This window comes from Carassius auratus, chromosome 16, assembly GCF_003368295.1.
Source record: "Carassius auratus strain Wakin chromosome 16, ASM336829v1, whole genome shotgun sequence".
NCBI lineage: Eukaryota > Metazoa > Chordata > Actinopteri > Cypriniformes > Cyprinidae > Carassius > Carassius auratus.
In genome coordinates this window covers 7,494,313-7,517,266 of record NC_039258.1, presented here as the reverse complement: position 1 = coordinate 7,517,266, position 22,954 = coordinate 7,494,313, and the positions used below count along the sequence as shown (strand labels likewise).

The window sequence follows — 22,954 nt, the reverse complement described above, 5'->3', positions numbered from 1 at the left end:
CAGTGTATGAAAAAATTCTCACTATAAACTAGTTATATATTATCATGCCTAATATTAACATACTGGCTGTTTATTAGTACTTAAAGCAAAGACAATCCAATTTCTGCGTTAACAACTACCTTACAAACTATTAATAAGCAGCAAATTAGGAGTTTGAGGCAAAATTCACAGTTAATGGTTTATTAATAGCTTAAACTGAGGTGTGACCAAAATGTTTGTTAAATTATACAGCTGACAGGGTTAAATTGTCAATAAATGATTGGATTGACAATTTAATTGACTTGACTTGAATTTTGGTTTAAGTGCTGTACTTTCCCCAAAGGCTTTTATCTGTAGTCCATTACAAAGTGCAAAATAAGGGATGAGACACATTTTCTGTGTTTCTGTGATACTCTTCATGTAAGTTGTATACTCCTTTACCAAAAAAATAATAATAATAGCAGACACACTATTGCCATTTTTGAAAGACTCAAAAGTGCTTTTTACTTTTCTTTGTGTGCCAAACAATGCAGCTATGAAGATAAGCACCTCTTGCATTAAAAACAAAATAATAATAATAAAATCAGACGCAGGCTAATCATTTTCCCATTGTACTATTTTCAAAGCCATGTATTTCCCAGACCTCTTGTTTAATGCCTGATTACTTGGAAAATTGTGTTGTGCTATCCTTAGATCTCTCAGCAGAGTCCTGTTAGGGAATTCTCAGCAAGCTACGAGCATGAGATAGTGGGAGAGATTATGTTTAACTCACATCCTCCCCCTCATCAGAAATAAGCTTGTTAGACTGGGTTTAATGATGGAATTCCAAACTTGTTGTTCCGCCAGCTCGTTTTGGTGGCTGGTTTGGAGGCAAATCATGAATGAAAACATGACCCGTTGTGCGCCGTGAATAATTGTGGAACAGTGAGTCATCCGCTTAGCCACTGCTTCCTTATTTTATCTAAAGGGAGCTTGTTAAGGACTTGTATAAAAAGGAATGTATAAAGGCACCCACCTGTGAAACAAAGTTGACATCCCTCTACTTCCTTTCTGGTGGATGGCTTGATGTCTAAATGACGCTCATGGTGTGTGGTAGATGTGTGAGTGCTGTGAAGTGGCTGATGTGGTGTAAAAAGGGTGAATCACTCTCACTAGCTAACATGACTTAGGCTGCTACCCGTCGCCCGCATCAATGATGACCGCTCTATCCGATAGGCCTGGCTGGATGGAGGTTATTTTTGGGTGAAAACGTGGCAATTTATCTCAATAATGAGTTTTTCTTATTTGTGACAGGGCAATTGTACTGTCTCAATTTCGGTGGGTGTGTGTGGGGGTGAGTGCATGTGTCCTTCACTCTCTGCTTTCGGAACTGAATGTCAACTCCATTTGAGCAAAGATTTTTGAAGGGGCAGCTTTAGAGATTTAAGCTTTTAAAATCTAACGAGCAATCCCACTGTGTACATGGCTGACAAGAATACAGAGAGAAAGAGACACATCACAGTGGAATAAAATCTGTTCCTCACATCATGTTGCTTTCTAAGTAAGACTCCAAAAGTTTAGGTACCAATACCTTTAAGGTGCTAATATGCAATTCAGGTAAAATAAGGTACGAAAGTGTATATTTTAAAAGGGTTACCGCCCCAATGAAAGCTATTATATGTTTTTTTTTCTTCTTCCCAAGAGTGTACAGATTTAGAGCAACATTATGGTTAATGGAACTGTGTGTATGTGTTTCATTTACGATCCGTTAGCTTTTTTGTAATAGGACTGAAAGCCAAAATGAGGGCTTAAAATCAGCATGCAAGCATTTAACCACATAAAACACTTATATTAGATCATTTTGAATGGTTAGTATGAGCAACAGCTTTAATGAATTTAATGAATGAATGAATCTATTTTTTTTCTTTTTCCACTGGGGTCTTCCTTATTTTTTTCCTGCGTCAAACAAATGACATCCTCGTGTGCCTTGACGCACATGCATGGCACCACGTCAAGCTACTGTTTCTTTTTGTTATATTTAACAGTAGGCAATGAGTAGGCCTACATGAAATCTGTGCCCACAGAACTCTGCAGAAAGACACTGAACTGGAACAGCCATCATTCACAGTCATCCCTCACACTTATTAAATATTTGGCCTTATTAATTTTAGCCACTGATAAGCGTCTAGGGTACAATAAAGGGGCTATACATGTTGTGCTATGACAACAAAATAAGCAAATGTTTCTATTTATTTCCTCTAATAACACAGTAGATGCCTTATCAACCTGTACATGCTAAACGTTTAAATATGTTACAATGAAATAATTGTTTTTCCCTTACTCTTAAAGCTAATAATGCTGCTTCCCCAACAAACACCACCATTTCAGATTTTAAAGAATGATGTTGGATTTTCACACCGTTCTAAGAATCCATCTGGTTACATCTGGTGTTTACTGCTGTTTGTTGTGGAAAGAGTGGCCTTTGCTTCCATTTAATCATCTCTAAATTCATTTCACAGAATTCTTAAGATTTTTTTTAACTCCCGTAGAATCTGACTGGGCCTATTGCTGAAGAAGTCAATTCATTCACCCACAACAATGTTACAAGAATACAAGAATGTTTTCGAATTGAAACACCTCCCTACAAAAGATCATCTCCAACATATATTAAATGTTTTTAAATCTACCTTTTTATTGATTTCCTAGAAGCATTGCAGGTAATCATATTTTTATGAAAACATGAGAGCTTGTCTATCGTATTTAACAATATAGAAGTAAGTTATTTTTTTGTAAATGTGAAAGACTTAATTTGTTGCTATAGGTAAATACTAAGAGAAAAAGAAAGTGCAGTAAACAGTAAGACTTGTTGCACAAAACAGTTTATCTATAGTAATGACAATGAATACAACTAATATAAGAAAAAGTATAATGAGCTGTTTTGTACTGCTTGTTTACATATAAATATTTTCAGTTAAATGCAGCCACGGTGACTGTAAAAGACATGTTTTTTCACTAACCTACATTTTTGAATGGTAGTGTATTTAATGTACATTTAAAGTAACATTTAGGTGACAATTTGTACTTTATTCCCTACTTTATTCCCTACAATATCAAAATGCCCATAAGTGACATATAATATATGCATCATGTTTAAATCGGTAAACATCACTGATAACATTTTAGGGAAAGTAGTGCTTCAACTTATAATGCTCATGATATTTCAAAGCAGTCACCACTGTGCCACAGAAGTAGTATTTAGTAAAAATTGCTTGTATCCTGAAAAGCAAAGCTATTTGTACAACAGCTGGGCTTGCTACTGAAAAATGTAGCGGTCGAATCTGTTAGAAAATTCGGTCAATCCTAGAAGCTGGCTGAATGCAGCCATAGAGTATTGGGGCAGATTGAGAGTGACTGGTCTGACATCCTTAATGCTTGTAAATCACTCCGTAAAAATATGGATTACAGGCTTTGAGAATGTGCACCGCTGGTGTTTACGGACTCTATGAGTGATATGGCACACGCACACTCACATAAAACACTCAGGTGGGCACACTGTTGCTGTGTGTGTGTGTGTGTGAGAGAGAGAGAGAGAGAGAGAGAGAGAGAAATAAGCAGGCCATGTGACAGCAGTGGCTGTGTGTCCTGAGTGTTCCGCTTTGTGACTGTGTGCTCTCGTGCTGTGCTAAGCCTCTCCGTGGTGATAATGGGAGATGGGGAGCGGAGTGAGGGGACAAATTCAGAATGAGAGGAAGTGATGAAGCATTCTGTCGGCCCCCTGTCGGCCCACAGTCCTGCACGGCCTCTGATGGCTGTATTTATTGCCCTTCCACTTCCACCTCCTCTATGATAACACGCATTGACAAACTCGCTGTCCCACACTTGCTCTCCACACACACAAAAAGAGACAGAAAACACCTCAATGGCAGCTGTGGGATGACACACATGCCCCCTCCCTCCTTCCTGTCTCTGCTTCTTGCTTTCCAGTTTCACCTCAAATCACCTCTCAATGTTTCTTTCAAGGTCTGAATGCAGTGTAAGCCCCTGTTCCCTTTTGTGGATGTTCTTTTTTCTTTTCTTTTCTTTTCTTTTCTTTTCTTTTCTTTTCTTTTCTTTTCTTTTCTTTTCTTTTCTTTTCTTTTCTTTTCAATAAGATGTTTATTCATTCAATAATACAGTATAGTGTGTTATACTCACAAGGTGGTCTACAAAACATTCAGGGCCAGATTTATTAAACGGTTCAAATTAGGATAGAGCACTCCTCCGATAAATTTTGCATCTGATATGAAAACTTTTACAGATGCATGTTCAGTAAGGTCAGGTGCAAATATAACTGTATCCACACCTTTCCAGTGCTAATTCGTCACTGCACATTTTGGGAAAATACTACAGTACTATTTTAACACCAAAAGATGGTTTGTGCTGGTGCAAGCTGTTTGTAAATCTATCCTGAAGATTTGAAGTAAAAAAAATAAAATAAATATATATAAAAATAAATAAACCTTTTTTTTCTTACTGCTGCTTTAGCCAACTCTAAATTTTTGTGCACCCACCAAATGGTGGCCAGCACATGCACAGTCTGCCGGAAAGAGTTTTGTTTAATTTTAGTCTTTCAATTAAATCTTTTATTTAATTAATTAATTTAGCTGTCTGCTAATTTGCTTAAATTTGTTTAACTAGAACGACGAGCTCCAAAAACAGTCACTTATAAGATTATTGCTCTTTATCAGTCTCTCAATTTCTCTCTCTGTGTATATTTAGAGCTCATTTTTATGAAGGTTTTATTTTTTATTATTATTTTTTTTCTATTACCCATGTTACATTTGGGTGATGTTTAATCCATAATTGACCTCAAATGTATCTCTTTCTCAAAAAAAAAAAAAAAAAAAAAAAAAAAAAATGTTGTTTGTGTAATGTCTATAGAAATAAAAGTATTATAACAGTACAGTGCTATAAAAGTATTATAATTATTACAGCAGAATATTTGCATATGCTATCCATCAGATTACATTATCTATGTATATAGTACTTCTATGACTTTATTAGCAGGTTTCATTACTAATGGTACTTGCTTCAAATATTTATAACATCCTGAAACATTGGGATTGATTACATTTGATAAATACATTCGTGTCCTCTTGCCCCTTCCTGTCCAGTCACATGATTAGCAGAGGAACAGACAGCTGTCTAATTGTGAGTGACAGACTGATCAACCTGGGTTAATCAACCGCTGTGTTTCTTATATGAGTGACCTGTCAGTCCATCCAGTCATGATGGAAGTCTTTGTGACAGCAAAACCTGAGGCTGGAAAGGTTTCACAGAACTAAACTGTTGTTTAATTACCTTTATCTGTTTTTGCCAGTCAGATCACATGCAGACTAAAATACATAATTTGTGATGTACCCACTTTATAGTCTTTTTTGTTGTGAAAGAATGATTTTATTTTATATATATATATATATATAATATGTATGTGTGTGTGTGTATATATTTATTTATTTATTGTGAACTGCACAATGCAAAGAAGCAAGTAATAATATATTTAATTGAAAAATTTAGGCAAATACAGTCAAAACAAAAATATTCAAAGTAAATATCTCCCAGGATCTGAATGAGCATTAGCAAGAAGCAGCAAAACATTGTCTGGGCTCAAAATCAAGAAGCACAGAAATATTTTATTGCTGCCAAAAGTAATTAATCTTCCCGCTCTATGGAAATTAATCAGATTATTTGGCCACGTGGCCCGGGCAAATTTCATCTTCCATCAAATTCCTCCCGCAGGCTTGACCACCTCGCCCACCTTCAGTCTCTGCTTCAGAAACAATGCAATCTTTTTCAGCTGAGACATCTGTCATTATCTCCACAGGTCCTCACACTTTCTTCTGCACTTTTAGATTAACTTGCATATCCTGCCTGGATCTACAGAAATGCCTAATAATAAACTTTTAATAATATGAAATGTTTAAAACTTTACAAAGTTTTTAGTTTAAAGGCATAGTTCACTTCAAATTGGAAATTGTCATTTATTGTCCCTTATGTAGCAGCATACCTTATATCTTTCTTTCATGGAACAGAAAAGGTGGATTTATGAATACCTTGTCTTTTATTTTCAGTACAATGAAAGTGATTTTTAGTGGCTGCCCAAAAAAGCACCTTAAAATTATCATGCTTGTACTGTAAATGTGGTCCATTTTAGTCACATTTTGAAGCTATGAGGCATAAGACAAAAGTTGTTATTCACTAAATTATTTAGAATTAATTTGGGGGTAAGCACCCAATTTTTCTTGACTATTATTATTATTATTAGCATCTGTTTTAAATTAGTATGTACAGTATGTGTGTGCTGAATTAGATTTGTGCCACGTTTATCTACTTTATTTTATTTTATTATTATTATTATTATTATTATTATTATTATTATTATTATTATTATTATTATTATTATTATTATTATTATTATTATTATTATATTTTTAATTACATTTTATTTGTTGTTATAAATAAATAAATAAATAAATAAATTGTGTAGGAACATAAATATGATTATTATAACAGCACCATATTTTTTTTTTTTGTGTGTCTTTGTAATTGTGAAATTACTTTTATGTGATGATGTAAAAACTGCACTGTGAAGAGACAGAAAAGATTATTATTATTGTTGTTATTGTTAAAGGTGTTATTTACAACAGCAGCAACTACATTATTATTATTATTGACTGGACATTATGTTCAATATGCTATAGATTAAACAGTCAGATGTGTGTGTGTGTGTGTGTGTGTTATATTGTTATTGTCACTAATATATTGTTTAAGCACTTTTTTTTTGCCTGTATATTAATTTGCTTAAATTCATTTAACTGACAGTTAAAATTTTTTACATTTAGTTGATTCATCTACATGAACATTTCCATTTATTTTCATTTATTTGGTAAGCTATCCCTTAAATTCCATATCTTTTGTAAAAATACAAGGATTGTAGCATGTGAAGTGTGATTTCTGTAGTACCCATGCATGATGTACTGTAGATGATGACATTTGATGCTGTATTCGTGATATGACGGTATTGTAGGTGATTCCATTGAGCAGGTCCTCTATCTCACTGTGCACGCTGTGTTGAGGATGAGGGGGTCGACACACGCTTTCCCAATGCATACTTTAACCTTTTAACCATGTTACGCACCCCTCACAAAGTTATTATGAATGTCAGCAGCCAGTGCAGATGACTGAGTGGTTCGCAGGGACTGATTCATGGCATGAGTAGTGGAACTGTGTCACAAGGGGTTTAATTCATGCTCACACTTACACACACACAGTACATGTCACTGTGGGTTGAAATCGTGCCACAGATGCCCCATATTAGTTCACACCTTCAGCACTTTGCTAATGAATGTATCTGACACAGTCCCAGTGCACTGATGAAGTAGCACATGCGCCTCTGTTAATTACGCACCAAGCCCCAAGAGTTTGATAGGTCACAGTTTAGAGGGGTCAGGACTGACCTCATTCAAGTAGATCTATCAGAAAGAGAATCAGAATCAGAAAGAGCTTTATTGCCAAGTGTGTTCACAAACACAAGGATTTTTTCTTGGTGTTAGGAGCTTCCAGCACAGAAAATACAAACAGAGTGCAGACATGCATAAAATGAGAGACTAGACAATAAATTATAAATAACAATGATAATAAAAAATATACGGATAAAGGAAAAAATGTCCATAGACAAAACTGTGAATGTGCATATGTGCTGTTCAAATTTACAAAAAGGTTTAATGAGTTATTTACAGATGTGTACTGAGGTGTGTTATGTGTTGTTTAGGTGCGATATGGCCTGAGGAAAAAAAAATAATAATAATTGTTGTGTCTGGTTGTTTTGGTGCACGGTGCTATGTAGTGCCGGCCAGAGGGCAACAGTTCAAACAGAGAGAGGGCTGTGTGAGAGGGGTTCAGAGTGATTTTCTTAGCTCCTTTCCTCACTCTGGAGAGGTAAAGTTCTTGGAGGTTGTGTAGAGGGGCACCAGTAATCCTCTCAGCAGTCCTGACTGTCCGTTGTAATCTTCTGATGTCTGCTTTGGTAGCTGAACCAAAGAGTTATGGATAAACACAGGAAAGACTCAGTGATGGTTGAGTAGAACTGTTTCAGCAGCTCCTGTGGCAGGTTGAACTTGCTCAGCTGGCGGAGGAAATACAGCCTCTGCTGGGCCTTTTTCATAATGGAATCTGCGTGATTGTCCCACATTTAGGTCCTGGGAGATAGTGTTGCCCGGGAACATGAATGACTGTACTGCAGTCACAGTGCTGCTCATGATGGTGACTGGGGAGAGTGCAGGGGGGTTCCTCCTAGAGTCCACTATCATCTCCATAGTTTTGAGAGTTTAGTTCCAGGTTGTTAAGACTGCACCAGACAGGCATGATGGTATTGAAGGCTGAACTGAAGTCCACAAATAAGTTTTGATGTAATGCAGTCCCATGTTGTCTGTGTTATCCACAGACCTGTTTGCTCTGTATGCAAACTGGAGAGGATCCAGCAAGTGTCAGGTAGGCCAGGACCAGTCCCTCAAATGTCTTCACAGAAGTAAGAGCGACAGGTCTGTGGTCAATGAGTCCAGTGATTCAGGGTTTTTTTGGGACCGGAATGATTGTGGAGTGGAGCACCAGTGATTTGTAGAAGATCTGTTTGAAGAAGGGGCCAGTTGGTCAGCACAGACTTTAAGACAGGCAGGTGAAACGGCATCTGGGTGAAACTGCAACCTGAATGGGTTTCAGGCCCAGACATGTGGGTTTCATTTAATTGCATGTTTTTGACCTGAATGGTGTGTATTATTATTATTATTATTATTATTTTGCTTAATTGATTTAAGACTCATTTAACTTAATTAACTATATTAATTCTTTTTCTTCTTCTTTTTCTGTGCAGACTATTCCCATTTGGCTGCTCAAGAAAATATTGGAGGACCCAGAATGTCTTACGGATCCATCGATGCGGGATCTTTTGGAAGCAGAAATCCGTTTGGTGGGCCCACAAGGCAGGGATACCAACCAGTAGGTAAAGACCCATTTTTGATTCTCACCGGCATGAGTTCTCTCTATTTATCACCACCCATTCTCGAAAAAAATATTATAAATCATACAACACATATTTTGGTACCACTTCATTTATTAAAGCATGGCATTGTGCATTCATTCCCTCTTCATAAATCATCATGGGATTAATAAGCCATATGGCTAATTTAGTACCGTTCTGCCTCGTCGGAATTCTGATGTGTTTAGTAACAAGTAATACGCATCTTGTTTTAAACATTGTCTTCAATAGTCAGTGGTAGAAGAAAAGCTTGTTAGATCATTCAAAATGTTTGAGCATTTCACCAGCTCCATTAAATCAACAACAACTAAAAAAAGCTGCAGCTGAAAATATTACATTCCCAAAAGAAATATGGAATACATTTCTGTTGTGGGTAGATTAAAACCTCAAGCTTTCAAGTGTTCATGAATGCCAGGTTTTAATATATTAACAACCTCAATTGACTTACACATAGTGATTAATATCAGAGCAGCATAATCAAGTACATGTTGGCTTATTTATTTTTAGTTTACTTTGTACACACACAATCTGGGCTGACCTTTCTTTGATTTTGATTTTAGGACTTTGATGAAAGGTTTTGATCCACTTCAGATGTTGACTACTGAATGTGTGTGTGTGTGTGTGTGTAATTCATGAAATTACTCCATAGCAGATCTATACAGGTGGAGCTGGGGAAGGTGGAGGCTATCTGAATCATGCTGCAGCTCTTACAGCAAGCCCTAGCTGATTATTTGAATCTTAAGCAGCAAGCTCATTGGCTGCTGATGCGAGAAAAAAAAAAAAATCTATCAGCTGCATAATGTGAATAATTATGTCATTATTTCAGACTGAGTTAGAGTCTATCGGCCTGCGCCTTCTAGGGTTTCATGACAGAACTTTGTGATATTGTGAACACGTTCCTGCCTTCCAAGATCATCAGAGCAGATATGGAGAAATCAGTTGCTCACCAATGGATCCTCTGCCATGAATGGGTGCCGTCAGAATGAGAGTCCAAACTGCTGATTAAAAAAAATGCTTTAAAATGCTTTTCCCCTGCCTTTAATACAGCCAATTCTAATAGTTGCTTGTTTTGGGGAGTTTCTGTCTTTAGTTTCCTCTTCAGCTGGTGAAATAACGTTCAGTCGGATTTCAATCTGGAGATTGATTTGGTAAATCTAAGACTTTACATTTCTTTGCCCTGATATTGTCCTTGACTGAACTGGCAGGGTGTTTTGGTCATTGTCCTGATCCAATATAATAATAATAATCCAATATAAATAATATGATTTTGTACCCTTCCATATTCATTCCGTTACTGCCCGCATACATTAAGTCATCATTAAAATTAAGAGATCCTGTTCTAGAGACAGCCATGCATGCCCATGCCATGACACCACCTCCACAAAGCTTTACAGATGAGGTTGTATGGTTAGGATCATTTGCAGTTCCCTTTTTTCTCCACACTTTTGCCTTCTAATCACTTAAATAAAGATTAATCTTTGTCTCATTGGTCCATCAACTCCAAAATCATTCCAAAACTCTACTGACTCACATTTGTGAAGAATCTTGCCTTTCTATGTTCGGTGCTGATCAGAGGTTTGCATCTTGCTGTGTAGCTTCTGTAATTCTGTATCAAATTCTCCTGCGGACTGTAGATTGACAGTGCATCACCCCAGTTTTCTGGAGGTTGCTGGTGATTTTACAGACATGTTTTCTAGGGTCCATTTTCACAGCTTTTATGATTTGTCTGTCATCAACCACTGTTGTTTTTCTCAGCCGAACAGGTCGTCGTTGGTTGCTGATGTCGCTGGTAGTTTCCAAACTCTTGATTTCTCCATGCCCTTTGTTTTTCCTATAGTTCTAAATGACTTCCTATTTTCTTTTAGCATCCAAATTGCTTGTTTTTCTTTCAGAGTTGGCTTCCTCGTCTTCATACTGCTTTGTTGTCATCTTTGAATGCAAAAATTAGAATGCAGAAGCAATGGATATAACTGATGAGACACATTCCCTGCTTTTAATATCTGAAGAATTAATTTTAACCGCACACAGCTGAACACTTAGAAAGACCTGTGAGGCAACTGCTCCAGTACTTTAGCTATATATATATATATATATATATATATATATATATATATATATATATATATATATATATATATATATATATATATACTGCATATATATAAACTGCATATATATATATATACTTTTTATTCAAGAAACCCTAACCAATGCTGCTCCTTAAAAGCAAGAAAATCTGTTGCACATTATGCCTTCTTGTGTTTGTTGTGTAAAACAGATAATGGCGTGCATCATGGGCCATCTCATAATTGTGAATTTAAGCGACATATTCAGTTCACATGAATTCATTTGCATGAATACAATATGTTTTACACGACGACGTTGGTATGAAAGTGAGCAGTTGAAATGTCAGTCTAACAGCATGCGCCTTTTGTTGGCTGTGTATTTGTTAAGTAGAGTTTATGTTTTTATCAGAGCCGTGCAGGAGAAAGGACTGTGACAAATGTAAGAGAACACCTTAAGAAAGGAAAACAACATCTTCCTCGCACAGAACCTTTCACAATCAAAACATGCAAAAGCAAATAATGTCTTCTTTTCACACAGCATGACCTCCGTAAATCACACATTGTGAGATCTCTCTCTCAGTTTGAGCGCTCGTCTGCTGCCGCTCTCACAGGACAACAGTGAGAGAGCTAGACAGTTTGAGTTGTAAGAGACAGGGCTTTGATCACAGGCAGACCTGCGTTCAGGAGACTGTCAGCTTTGCTGTGTTTGGGCTCCTGCATCAGGCCGGCTAAAGAGGGGCTCAGGCGATGATCAAAGCCAGGGTTAAGTCTCTAATGGAGTTGTCAGTCGAGCTAATCTTTCCCCACCTCTCCCCTGCCAAACCTTTTAACTCCCCTCCAGCATCATATGCATTTCTCTGCTGTTCTCTCTCTTCCTCTAACGCTCGCTGTTTCGTTTACCGCTGCTGTTCTCCTTCTTCATCCTGTCCGTCTTCAGTCTCTTCCAGCTAAGCAGCACCAACGCTCTCTCCTGTTTTCTTTTCATCTGCTGCTTTGTTTTCTTCCTTCCTTCTTTCCTTTTCTTCTGACTTCCTTGCTTCTTCTCTTCCTCCCTTCCTTCCTTCCTTCCTTCCTTCCTTCCTCTTCTGTCTGTCTTTCTACCATCACTCCATCAAGTCTTCCTTCCCACATGGAAACTTCCTTCGCTTTTTTCTGATCTTTGCTTATTCATTTTTCCTTCTTTCTACCACCAGTTCCTGCCTCTCACACTTTCTTTCCTTCCTTTCTTCCTTAATCTATCTTTCTTTCTTTTCTGCCATCATTGTTTCTTTATTTCTGCCATCCCTTACTCACTTTCATTTCATTTTCCTTCCTTCCTTCAATCATTCCTGCCCACCTCCAGGCGCTGTCACAGCACAGACTGATCATATCTGCTCCTGTCATGGTCCTCACCATGTGATTTTCTTTTTCTTTTCTTTTTTAGTAATGGTTAACTGCACTGTTGCCTCCTTCCTACCTCACAGCACACAGGAAACAGGCTCTTGTCATGAGACGACCGTCTGAGTAGAGCCCAGCATATGTGGTTAGTCTGTGTCTGGAAGAGGCTTCTGCCTCGGCTGTGTTCATTAGGGAGGTTTGCGGGGTGGGTCTGTCAGTGTGGAGAGACTAATGAAGGGACACTGAAACACCAGCAGGTACCGCACAGCCGTCATGAGCGGCCAAACCCGGGGCATGCTCTCCGTCCATGCTGTAACGATCCAAACAGAAGGACGAAATGAGCTCAGGTGCCTTGCCTCATTCAGAGAGAGAAGTGGAACAAACAGCGTGACACCACACACACACAGCTACAAAACACGGCCTGATTGTCTGCTTATTCTATGCCATGCAGTGGGTGTGTTTGTCATATCCGTTTTTCAGGGATCTTTGGCATTGTGAGTCTGCAAGTAAGTCCAATTACTGCACTTGTGTCTCATTTTCAGAATTGCAACCCTCTGCAACTTCTCCAAGTGCAATTTCATGTAAACCAGTATGATTGTCTGTTACCATATTGCATGTTACCGAGACAAAATGTGAAACGCAGATTAACTAAGGAATAAAGATCCCTTTGCTCACATAAGTAATCAAGCATTCCGTGATTACCTAGAAAGGCCACGTCGTGCATCAATGTCTTGATTGCGTTGTAATTGGTGGGCTTGAGGAGGTGGGGGACTTTTAGTACATTTCAGTATGGATTGTGAGATTACATCAGTGCAATGAGAGCAAATTTCATAACGTTTAGTGACAAGTTAAGTGCTGAGAAAGACTGGAAATGTCAAACATTGTGTTAAATATGCATTAACATACTTGAGCCTGGTTGCGCTTTGTCTTGTAAAATTAGCAAAATGTCTGTCCTTGAGTTGGCGTCCAAGCTGAATAAACCAAACCTAACTGGGTACATTATGGATTTTTCTGGACCAAAAAGGTCTCAAATGCTTGGAAAGCACATTCACATTTATTTTAATGGACGTTTCATTGCATATTGAATTGCATAGTACTTGAACATTAGTTAAAATAGGTGCATAATTGTCTCATTGTGGCATAGACCTATATGGCATAAACAAAATCTGAATATCATCTTACCTGCACTTATTTTCTCGTGGAGAGAATTGTTTGACTAAAGTATCTGTGCATATTCTACATTCCCTTAACTCAGTGACCTTCTTTGTGTGTTCTTCTATGACTGAAACTTCAAAGTACTTGTAGTTATCTCATGAAGAACCCAGCTTTAAATTTGATTTTCGCTTTCTAGAGAGAACCGCAAAGTTATCTTCACAGATTAGAGTAGTTGCCTTGTCCCAAAATCCCCACAGCTAAAGATTCTATATGTGTGGGGTGTACAAGTGTGTGTATATTTGCAGAAGAATACTCGAAGGAGGGTGCAAAGCACTGCCAGAACCTACCAATGCAGTCACTGGATCTGCTCATGCTGTGCTCACAATCTAAAACACACAGTGACTTCTGGTGTTGATGACAGCAAATAAACATGCGTGGAATAAGCAGTGCACTTCAGGCTGGGGGTCTTTTTAAAAAGCAATCAACTAAACGGAGCATATTTAGCAGTTCTAAAACTTCCTGTAGTGTGCATGGAGCCTTTTAACTCTGGGAAAAAAATAATTTCCTTAATCAGTGTATTTGTCATCATCTCCATCCTTAAAACAACATAAATTTACTTGAGTAGCAAGGTATTAAGTCTTATTTTCAGAAAATATATATTGAATTATATTTATTAGTTTTTTGTTTTTATTCTTGCCCCAGTGGCAAAGTGTTCTAGTTTTAGGTTAAATGTAACAAATTTTAAAAAGCCTGTGCTTAAATTATATATATATATATATATATAAAAAAGTAAAGTGCTAAAAAAATGAACTTAACTCAATATACACTGCCATTCAAAAGTTTAGTGCCAGTAAAATTATATATATATATATATATATATTTTTTTTTTTTTTAAAGAAATAACTTTTACATCAATATAATGCTTAAAGGGTTACTCAAACCCCAAAATGAACATTTTGTCTTTAATCACTTGCCCCAATGTCATTCCAAACCCATAAAAGCTCAGTTCGTCTTTGGAACACAAATTAAATTAAATTAAATTAATCTTTTATCCAAAGCGACTTACAGTGCATTCAGACTATACATTTTTACCTATCATGTGTTCCCGGGGAATAGAACCCCCATCCTTGTGCTTGATAGCACAACGCTCTATCAGTTGAGCTACAGGAACACTTAAGATATACTGAATGAAAACCTGGAGACTTGTGAGTGCCAAGTAAATAACAGTGTCAAGGTCCATAAAAGGTATGAAAAGTTGGAGTCGGAGGACACAGAAGAGCACACGCAGCACGGTTGACCGTTGACAGAACGTTGACAAAGGAATTATTGAATAAAGTCTTTTTCTTTTTTTCTGTTTATAAATGTGTTCCCGTTGCTTCATATAACCCAGATTGCACGTCTGATGGCAGATGGAGTATTCTGACAACAACTTTTCATACCTTTTATGGACCTTGACAATGTTATTTACTTTGTAGTTTATGGGACAGTCTCTTTCACAGCTTTGGAACGACTTGGGGGAAAGTGATTAATGACAACATTTTCATTTTGTGTTGGAGTAACCCTTTAAACTAACTTTTATACAGTAACAGCATTACATTAATCTTAAGTGATAGTTAAGACTTCTACATTGTTGCAGAATATTCAAATAATCACAATTTAACACTGTTCTGCTCAAAATTTCTAATCATAAAAGAATCCTGGATTTTTTTTGTTCTTTTTTTTACAGTACCATGGTATCATTAATTAATTTATTAATTCTTTCATGCAATGCCATTAAAACATTCTATTTCTGCTACTCTAACATACATAAAAGTGATGCTGCTATACACAGTTCTCAAATCTACAGAAATCATACTGCTCCATGCTATGATTGGGAATTCAGAATCTAGTATTTAAGATAGTTATGTGATTGTGTAATACATCCTGAACCAGGAAAACACCCAACTTCATCATGCTTTCTAATAATAACTGAATTTAGATTACAGCAACTTTTGACTAAAACTATTATGTCAGTGCTTGAAGCACTCACACATGCATTGCATTCCTTAGTGAGTCATTGTGCGACAGGCCTGGTGCTTGCACTGCGGGGATAAGGACCCGTCTCACACTGTATCACACATATTGTCTGACAGCCATCTCTGGCCTGTAAACCCCTCTCTCCCTAGGCGCATCTCAGCTTTTTTTTTTTTTTTACCCTCTGTCACAGCTTTCCGGCAATACATGGGATTACATTCTAGTGTTTGTGTTTGCGTATTTCTGATAGTGTGTTTGTGTGTGTGAGAGAGAGAAAGAAAGAGAGAGAGAGAGAGAGAGAGAGAAACACATGCTGACCTCATGCATAGCGAGAAGAAAGCTTTTGATTAAGTCATTTCTTGATTTGAGAGTATAATTGAACACCCTGCAGAATCTGCATTTGCAGCCTCACCGAACAATTCAGAAAGGGCAGAAGTTAATTTGTCCTGTGTCCCAGATATTTAAGATCAATTTTCTCACCACAGACTAGAGAAAGTGCTTTGTGTTATTTATTTATATATTTTTTGTCTCTGTTTATTTCTCAAACCTTAAAATGTACTTTCTGAGGTCTCCTAATCTCCATTACTTTCCTTTATAGATTATGCTTTGCCCCGTCTGATTTTGACTCAACGTTTTTATTATGATTTAGAAAAAAAAAAGAGTTGAAACGTATAGATATTATAGATAAGTAGATTTCCATTTCCAGAAATAATTATCAGCTTCAAAAGATTAATCTAAGCTTGCCTCAGGTTTTATTTTAAATTAAATGTCACAGCTATTTCCATGACACTTGGTGTGTCTTGTTTTCTGTTGATTGAGCACTATTTATGCCGAAAACAAATGATAATAAATGGATCACAGTTAAGTATGCAAATATTACAAACAACTGTTATATATATAATATATAATATATAATTTTCCACATAGCATTGAATGATTTTCTTTAGTAATCACTTTGTTGTTCTTATTTTCATGTATTTAAATTGTTAGGTATTCTAGTTTCAGATTAAACAACTAGAATGATCATTGACTGTGGCACAGAAACAAAACAAACAGCAAATTGATAAGTAGCACCATATGGTGATAGAAAAAAAAAATGTCAGAGAATCCCAACACAATAAGTGTGTGTGTGATGGGAGTTTAGCTGAATCTAGGACTCATGGAAGGTTGAGAGCGAATGCTGCTGGGTCTTCTCACATGCACACAGAGGTAGTGCCCTTGTATTTCCCACTCCTTAGCCCACACCTACTGTATATGAAGGGATACTGCTCAATGCAGAGTGGAATGAATATGGAACATCCATCTATCACAGTGATGGAGGAGAGAGTATGAGAGGTGTGCGCATAGCTGGAGGCCAGTGGAGACAACAGTAAGGGCACAAAAGGTTGTTTCCCTGAAAAATGATCCACTGAGAACAGCTTATCACCTTTGTACTGCATGCACAAACGCATAAACACAAACACATCTGGCTGGAAGCAGTCAAATAGATAATGTCACACGCTTCTCACTGTCATGTAAAATTAACACACTAGATATATTTTTTTATTTTAATCTGCTCATGTAAAACTATTAGTCACATGGATCCCCATTTCCTTGCTCTTGAACTGGTTAATAACATAATTTATCATGTTTTAGCATTGAGAACATTTCAGTGATGATCAATGTTTATTGACGTTGCCTACTGTATACAAGTCAGCTCATAGTTACAGCCAAAAACCAGTCCTGTACTTGGGCTTTGGTTTTCTATGAAACATTCTTAAAGGGAAAGTTTGCTAATATATATATATATCACAATTATCCACATTATTATCCAGTTCATAAATTAACATATTGTGAAGCAAAAAGCTGTGTTTTGTAAGAATTACAAATTATTTAAATGTCATTACATTTTTTATTCCAAAACCGCTGCTTCCAGCTAAAAAGTGAAAAGAAAAAAATAAGTTTCACTTTCTCCACAGTGAAAACATTGTCACATGTGAATCAGGAGAGAAGTATGCATAGATAAAAACAATTTACAAGTCCATGGAAACTTCTCAAAACAGAGTTTAAATAAAATTGTTGGTAGATTTTGATATTTGGAATTTTTTTTTTTTTTTTTTTTTTAACTGTAGGGAGCATTATTATGGATTATGAACTTCATTTCGGACAGATTCAATGGTTTAAAGTTAAAATGCCTTAATGTTTGGATTTTTAACAATTTCACTCATTTCATTTTCACAAGATTTTAACTGATGAACAGAACAAATTTGTGTGGATTACTTGATTATTGTCAAATTTTATCCGTTGTTTGAACTCTCATTCTGACGGCACCCATTCACTGCAGAAGATCCGTTGGTTGAGCGAGTGATATAATGCTAAATTTAAAGTTATTTTTCCTAATACTTTTGAATCTCAGTTTGATGCCATGAAACTATTGACATTCTGCTTTAATGATAATTTAGCTCCCTCTAGCATCCTCCTGAGCAGCATCTATGATTTCTTTGTTCTTCCTGAAGTGTCTCTCCCTTATTTGTAAAGAAAAAAAAATCATTGAGTCATTTTGGGTGCTGCATGCATGCTTCACTGGAACAACAAACATCATGGACATCAATATGTGCGGCTTTTCCCTTTCTTCTTCCCTTCTGTTTTTACCTGCATCCCCCGGTACCAAGTCCAAACCCTCTCTTAGAGATGAATATGCGTCTGTGCAAAAGATTGCCTGCGATTTTCCCCTCTCAAGAGCAAGTGCATTAGAGCACAGATGAAGAGTTGTGAAAAACAGCACGTCAATTACAGTCATTTTGAGGGCAGAGGTAGACAAAAGCTGAGAGACGACATATTTGTGTGCATATGCGTAGAGCCAGTGGGTTGTACTTTGATACAGAGGTTGTCCAGAGGATCTTGATTAAGAGCTCTTGATGATTACCTGTTTCTTATCAGGGTGAGCATGATACATGCTTTTGATGAAGAAAATGATTGCTCCCACATGCCCATTTGGGTGGCTCACGACTCAGTCTGTTTAGGCCTAGCTGCTGCCCAGAAACCTGGTGTGTTTTTGATTCTGCTTTGTTTGGCTTCACTTATGGAGAACCTCATGAGTAGGATGTGCCAGCGAAATAAAGAGAAACTATAATCATACTCAGTCAAAGCACTATGTAATAATAGGTTTTTATTTTAATTTTTTTACCATAGATAAGAGTTAAAATAAATAAATATAGATATTTATACAATTTATAGTACATCAGTAAATACATGGATAAAAATTCTAACAAAAATGTGGGGTTGGTACGATGTCATGATTTCTTATGTTTTTGAAAGAAGCAAATATATTGATCATTTATATATATATATATATATATATATATATATATATATATATATATATATATATATATATATATATATATATATACACAGTTATAATACAGGTAACAATTTGAAATAATATTACAATTTAAAATAACTGTTTTCTATTTAAAAATGTTAGAAATTTGAATTTATCCATGTGATGGAAACGCTTTTTTTTTTGGTGTTGTTGCATTAATACTCCAGTTTGTAACATCACATAATCCAGATTTTTTACAATTATTATCAACATTGAAAAGTTGTGATGCTTAATATTTTCATAGAAACGGTGAAATCTTTTTTTTCTAGAAAGTAAAAAAAAAACTAAATGTAGAAACTAGTATAAACTAGTAGTGTAATTTCTCAATAATTAATCTAATCTTTTAATAGTCACAATTAACTTTTTTTTCACAAAGTAATTTTGTTATTTGTCTTTAGGCTGTTTGCGAGCAATGTGTTATTTATTATTAATAATAAATTGAAGTGAAGTTAACATTAATGAATTTAGCTAATGTGTGGTCACGGCAGTTTTGAATGTTCTTCATCCAATTAGGATTGTGTCTGTACTATTTGCTTTAACCTCACTGGTTTAGAATAAACTGGCAGTGTAATACTTTAACATCAAAGAAATGAAAACCATCATCTTTAAAGGATGTGCTTACAATTTAAATACAATTTTGTCGAATATCAATACCTTTTCCCCCTTCTACAGCTACGCAAGTCAGTCCCTCAGAGCTACAAGACGTGTTTCAGGAAACCTCCTCTAACATCTTCCAGATCAATGCTAACGGTGAGTTAAAAAGCTTTCAAATATTCTGAACTCGACAGAGAGCCATTAAGCATGGCATGAGTTGAAAGGTGTAAGGTGAAAGTGACAAAATTAAAAATGAAGACATTTATTTTTCAGTGGTAACGCTAGAGAAAATCCTTCAATCGCTGGGAACATCCAGAGACACAGCAGAGCTACGGCAGAGTTTGTAAGTAAACACACATGTGTAAACCTGAGCATGCATGCTAATTATACATTGATGTTGTGTGCATATATGATTTGAGATAATATGATATCTATAAAAAAATTCCCAGGACCTCTATTGCAGCAGAGAAGAGTAGATTTGTGCGTGAACTTATGTGATGATACTCCCTCAAAGGCCTTTTTAATAGCTTTCCTTTTGCTGACTCTTTATAGAGCTCTTTAAAACGACCAGCATCTGAGTGCTCGCTCTCACTGTTTCATCACCTACCGCCCAGTATGTATTGATTACTCATCTGACTTCTGTAGTCAGGATGCCGCAATTACTAAATTTCTTTCCGATGACAAAGTAGCTGCATGGTCTGAAATTGCTGTTGTTTGAAATGCATTACACAATCGGTGTCCAGTGGCGAATCATCAATTATATCAGCCATTTTTTTTGTTAATGGAGGCACTGAAAATCTAATGCTGTTTATGTGTGTGTGGTTGTTTTTATTTCCCATGAAGGATCACCATCCCTAAGGCGCAACATGACATCTATTGTTAGCTTTAAAGCCTTTGGGCAGATTGGCTGCCTAAAACCAAATGAGATAAGCAGCTATGTCTTTCTGCTGCTACACCCTCTGCTGTTCTTATGTAGTGACTGCATGCTAGCTAAACAATAAAGAATTACAAGCTAAAATTATATCACAAACTGCATTAGCGTGTAACATTTCCCTTGTGTGCTGCTGCACTCTTGTCTTGTAGGGAATTGAACGAAGAGTTGGTTTATTACAGACAGCTAGTCTCAAGCACACCTGAGTCATTAGCTGATGTGAAAAGTCTAGCATGCTAAATATCTGTGATATATTTTTTGTATCTACTTCATTAACGTCTGCATGTATATTCAACAAAGTTGCACCTGCTTCTCTTGCTTTTTCTTTGCATCTCTTTTGAACTCTTCATTAGGGATGAATGTTACAAATCCACTGGAGTTCCTTAATTATTTTGTTAATGATTCTTTCAGTAATTTAAGACTAATTGAACAGCTATATTCATATAGATACAGGCCTATATTTCGGTGACACATTTCTTTTTTAATTATTTATTATTATTTTTTTTTTTTACAAATTACTTTTGTAATTTATTTTTCTTTAGAGCACAAAAGGTGGGTTTTAAAGATTTGAGGTGGTTGCTTAGTTCTATGTAGCATAAAGAATGGAAAGCAAGGCTTTCTAGCTTTAAAAAGTTAAGTTACCGTAAAAGTCTAATAAAATTAGTTTGTATGAGTCATGCACTAAATTCCAAGTTTTCTGAAGCCATATGATGTAAAACTATTATTATTCACTGTGAATCTTGACTTCCGCTCTAACTGTATTTGGCATGTTCATAAGAAAGTAAATAATGCCAGAATTGTAATTTTTTGGGTGAACTATCAGTTTGTCTCATCGTGAGCGATGTGTTTTGGATAATACACAATAACAGTTTTCTGATTCAGTCAGTGAGTCATTAGACTGATTCACCCTGACAACTCACGAGTTTGAGACTGATTTGACTGTTTTAAAGTGATTCATTAAAAAGAACAGCTCATAAGTCAATGCAAAATCCATAAATATCAACATGAGAAAACCAGCTATAGTGAGTGAATATATGAAGAGTTCAGATACAAAAACCTCTAAATGCCATCTGAAATTTTCATCTAAAATTAGGATTTTTTTCAGGCTCCTATATTTATGTTCAGTTATTTCACTTTAATAGCCTGGAAAAGGACCTGCACATTGCCATTAAAGTAAAATGACTCAACCTAAGCATAGGAGCTTGATAAAAATCCTAATTTTAGATGAAAATTTCAGATGGCATTTAGAGGTTTTTGCATCTGAACTCTTCATATGTAAACAAAAAAACAAAAAAAAACAAACAAAAAAATATATATTATATATATATATATATATATTTTTTTTTTTTTTTTTTGTGTGTGTGTGTGTGTGTTTGTGTGTGTGTGTGTGTGCTGTTTTTTAGTTGACCTTGAATGTGCTTCCCTTCGTGCCAGGCTTAATCCTGCTGCTCCAAACAGGGCACTTGACAGCAACTCCCCCTCTCTCTCTTTCTGTCGCTCATACTCTGACTCTACCCATTTTCTTACTCTTTCTGCCCTTTGCTGCACCCCAGCCATGATTCTATTACAGCCAGTTTCCACGGAAACCTCTCAGTTCCAGGGTCATAACTCCCAGATGGCGATATGTCGCCCAAAGGCCCTGGCAGACTTACCGCCGCCCCCAACCTCTCCACCAACTTTCCCCCATGCATACACACACAAACATTTGCATGCTCTACAATGTCACAGGCAAGCCAGATATGGACTGCCAGTGTGCTAAAAATGAGTGAACTTCAGAGACTGGCAATAAAAGACAGATGAGGCACATTGCCACTGTTTTGTGGGTATTTTGTTGCATGATTTAATCAATAAAAATGTTTTTGAATAACCTGTAGAAATGGAATGACATGAATATTTATTAAAATAAATGTATGTAAAATAAATAAATTTATGCATAAATGTATTCAATTTATGTATTAAACCATTATTGCTTATATTATATAACATACTACTAAAAAATATATATATTTTAAAATTAATATTTATTAATTCAGTAAGGACATATTAAACTGATAAAATAATGTTACAAAATACTTTTATTTCAGATAAATGCATCAAAGAATAAATAAATGAATAAATAAATAAATAAATAAATAAATAAATAAATAAATAATACATGTATACATACACAACATTAAACAGCACAACTGTTGTCAAGATTGGTAATAATAATAAATATCTCTTGACCACCAAATTAACAAATTCAAATGATTTTTGGATAATCATATGATGGCTGCTAAAAAATTAAGCTGTGCCATCACAAGAATAAATTACATTTTAAAATATATTAACAATGAAAACATTTATTTTAAATTGTAATAATATTTCCACAATATTACTTTTCTACACTATTACTGTTACTGCTGTAACTTTGTTTAAATAAA

At 35.9% G+C, this 22,954-nt stretch overlaps 1 protein-coding gene across 1 annotated transcript in view; it reads left to right on the top strand.

Moving 5' to 3' along the window:
• tsnare1 (T-SNARE Domain Containing 1) overlaps window positions 1–22,954 on the top strand; it is a 107,335-nt gene that overhangs the window by 9,912 nt on the left and 74,469 nt on the right. Inside the window, exons 2-4 of the mRNA XM_026283712.1 lie at window positions 8,867–8,995; window positions 19,679–19,756; window positions 19,874–19,943. Of these exons, the coding sequence (XP_026139497.1) occupies window positions 8,911–8,995; window positions 19,679–19,756; window positions 19,874–19,943 (233 nt within the window). The 5' untranslated portion in view covers window positions 8,867–8,910. The remainder of the gene's footprint in view (window positions 1–8,866; window positions 8,996–19,678; window positions 19,757–19,873; window positions 19,944–22,954) is intronic.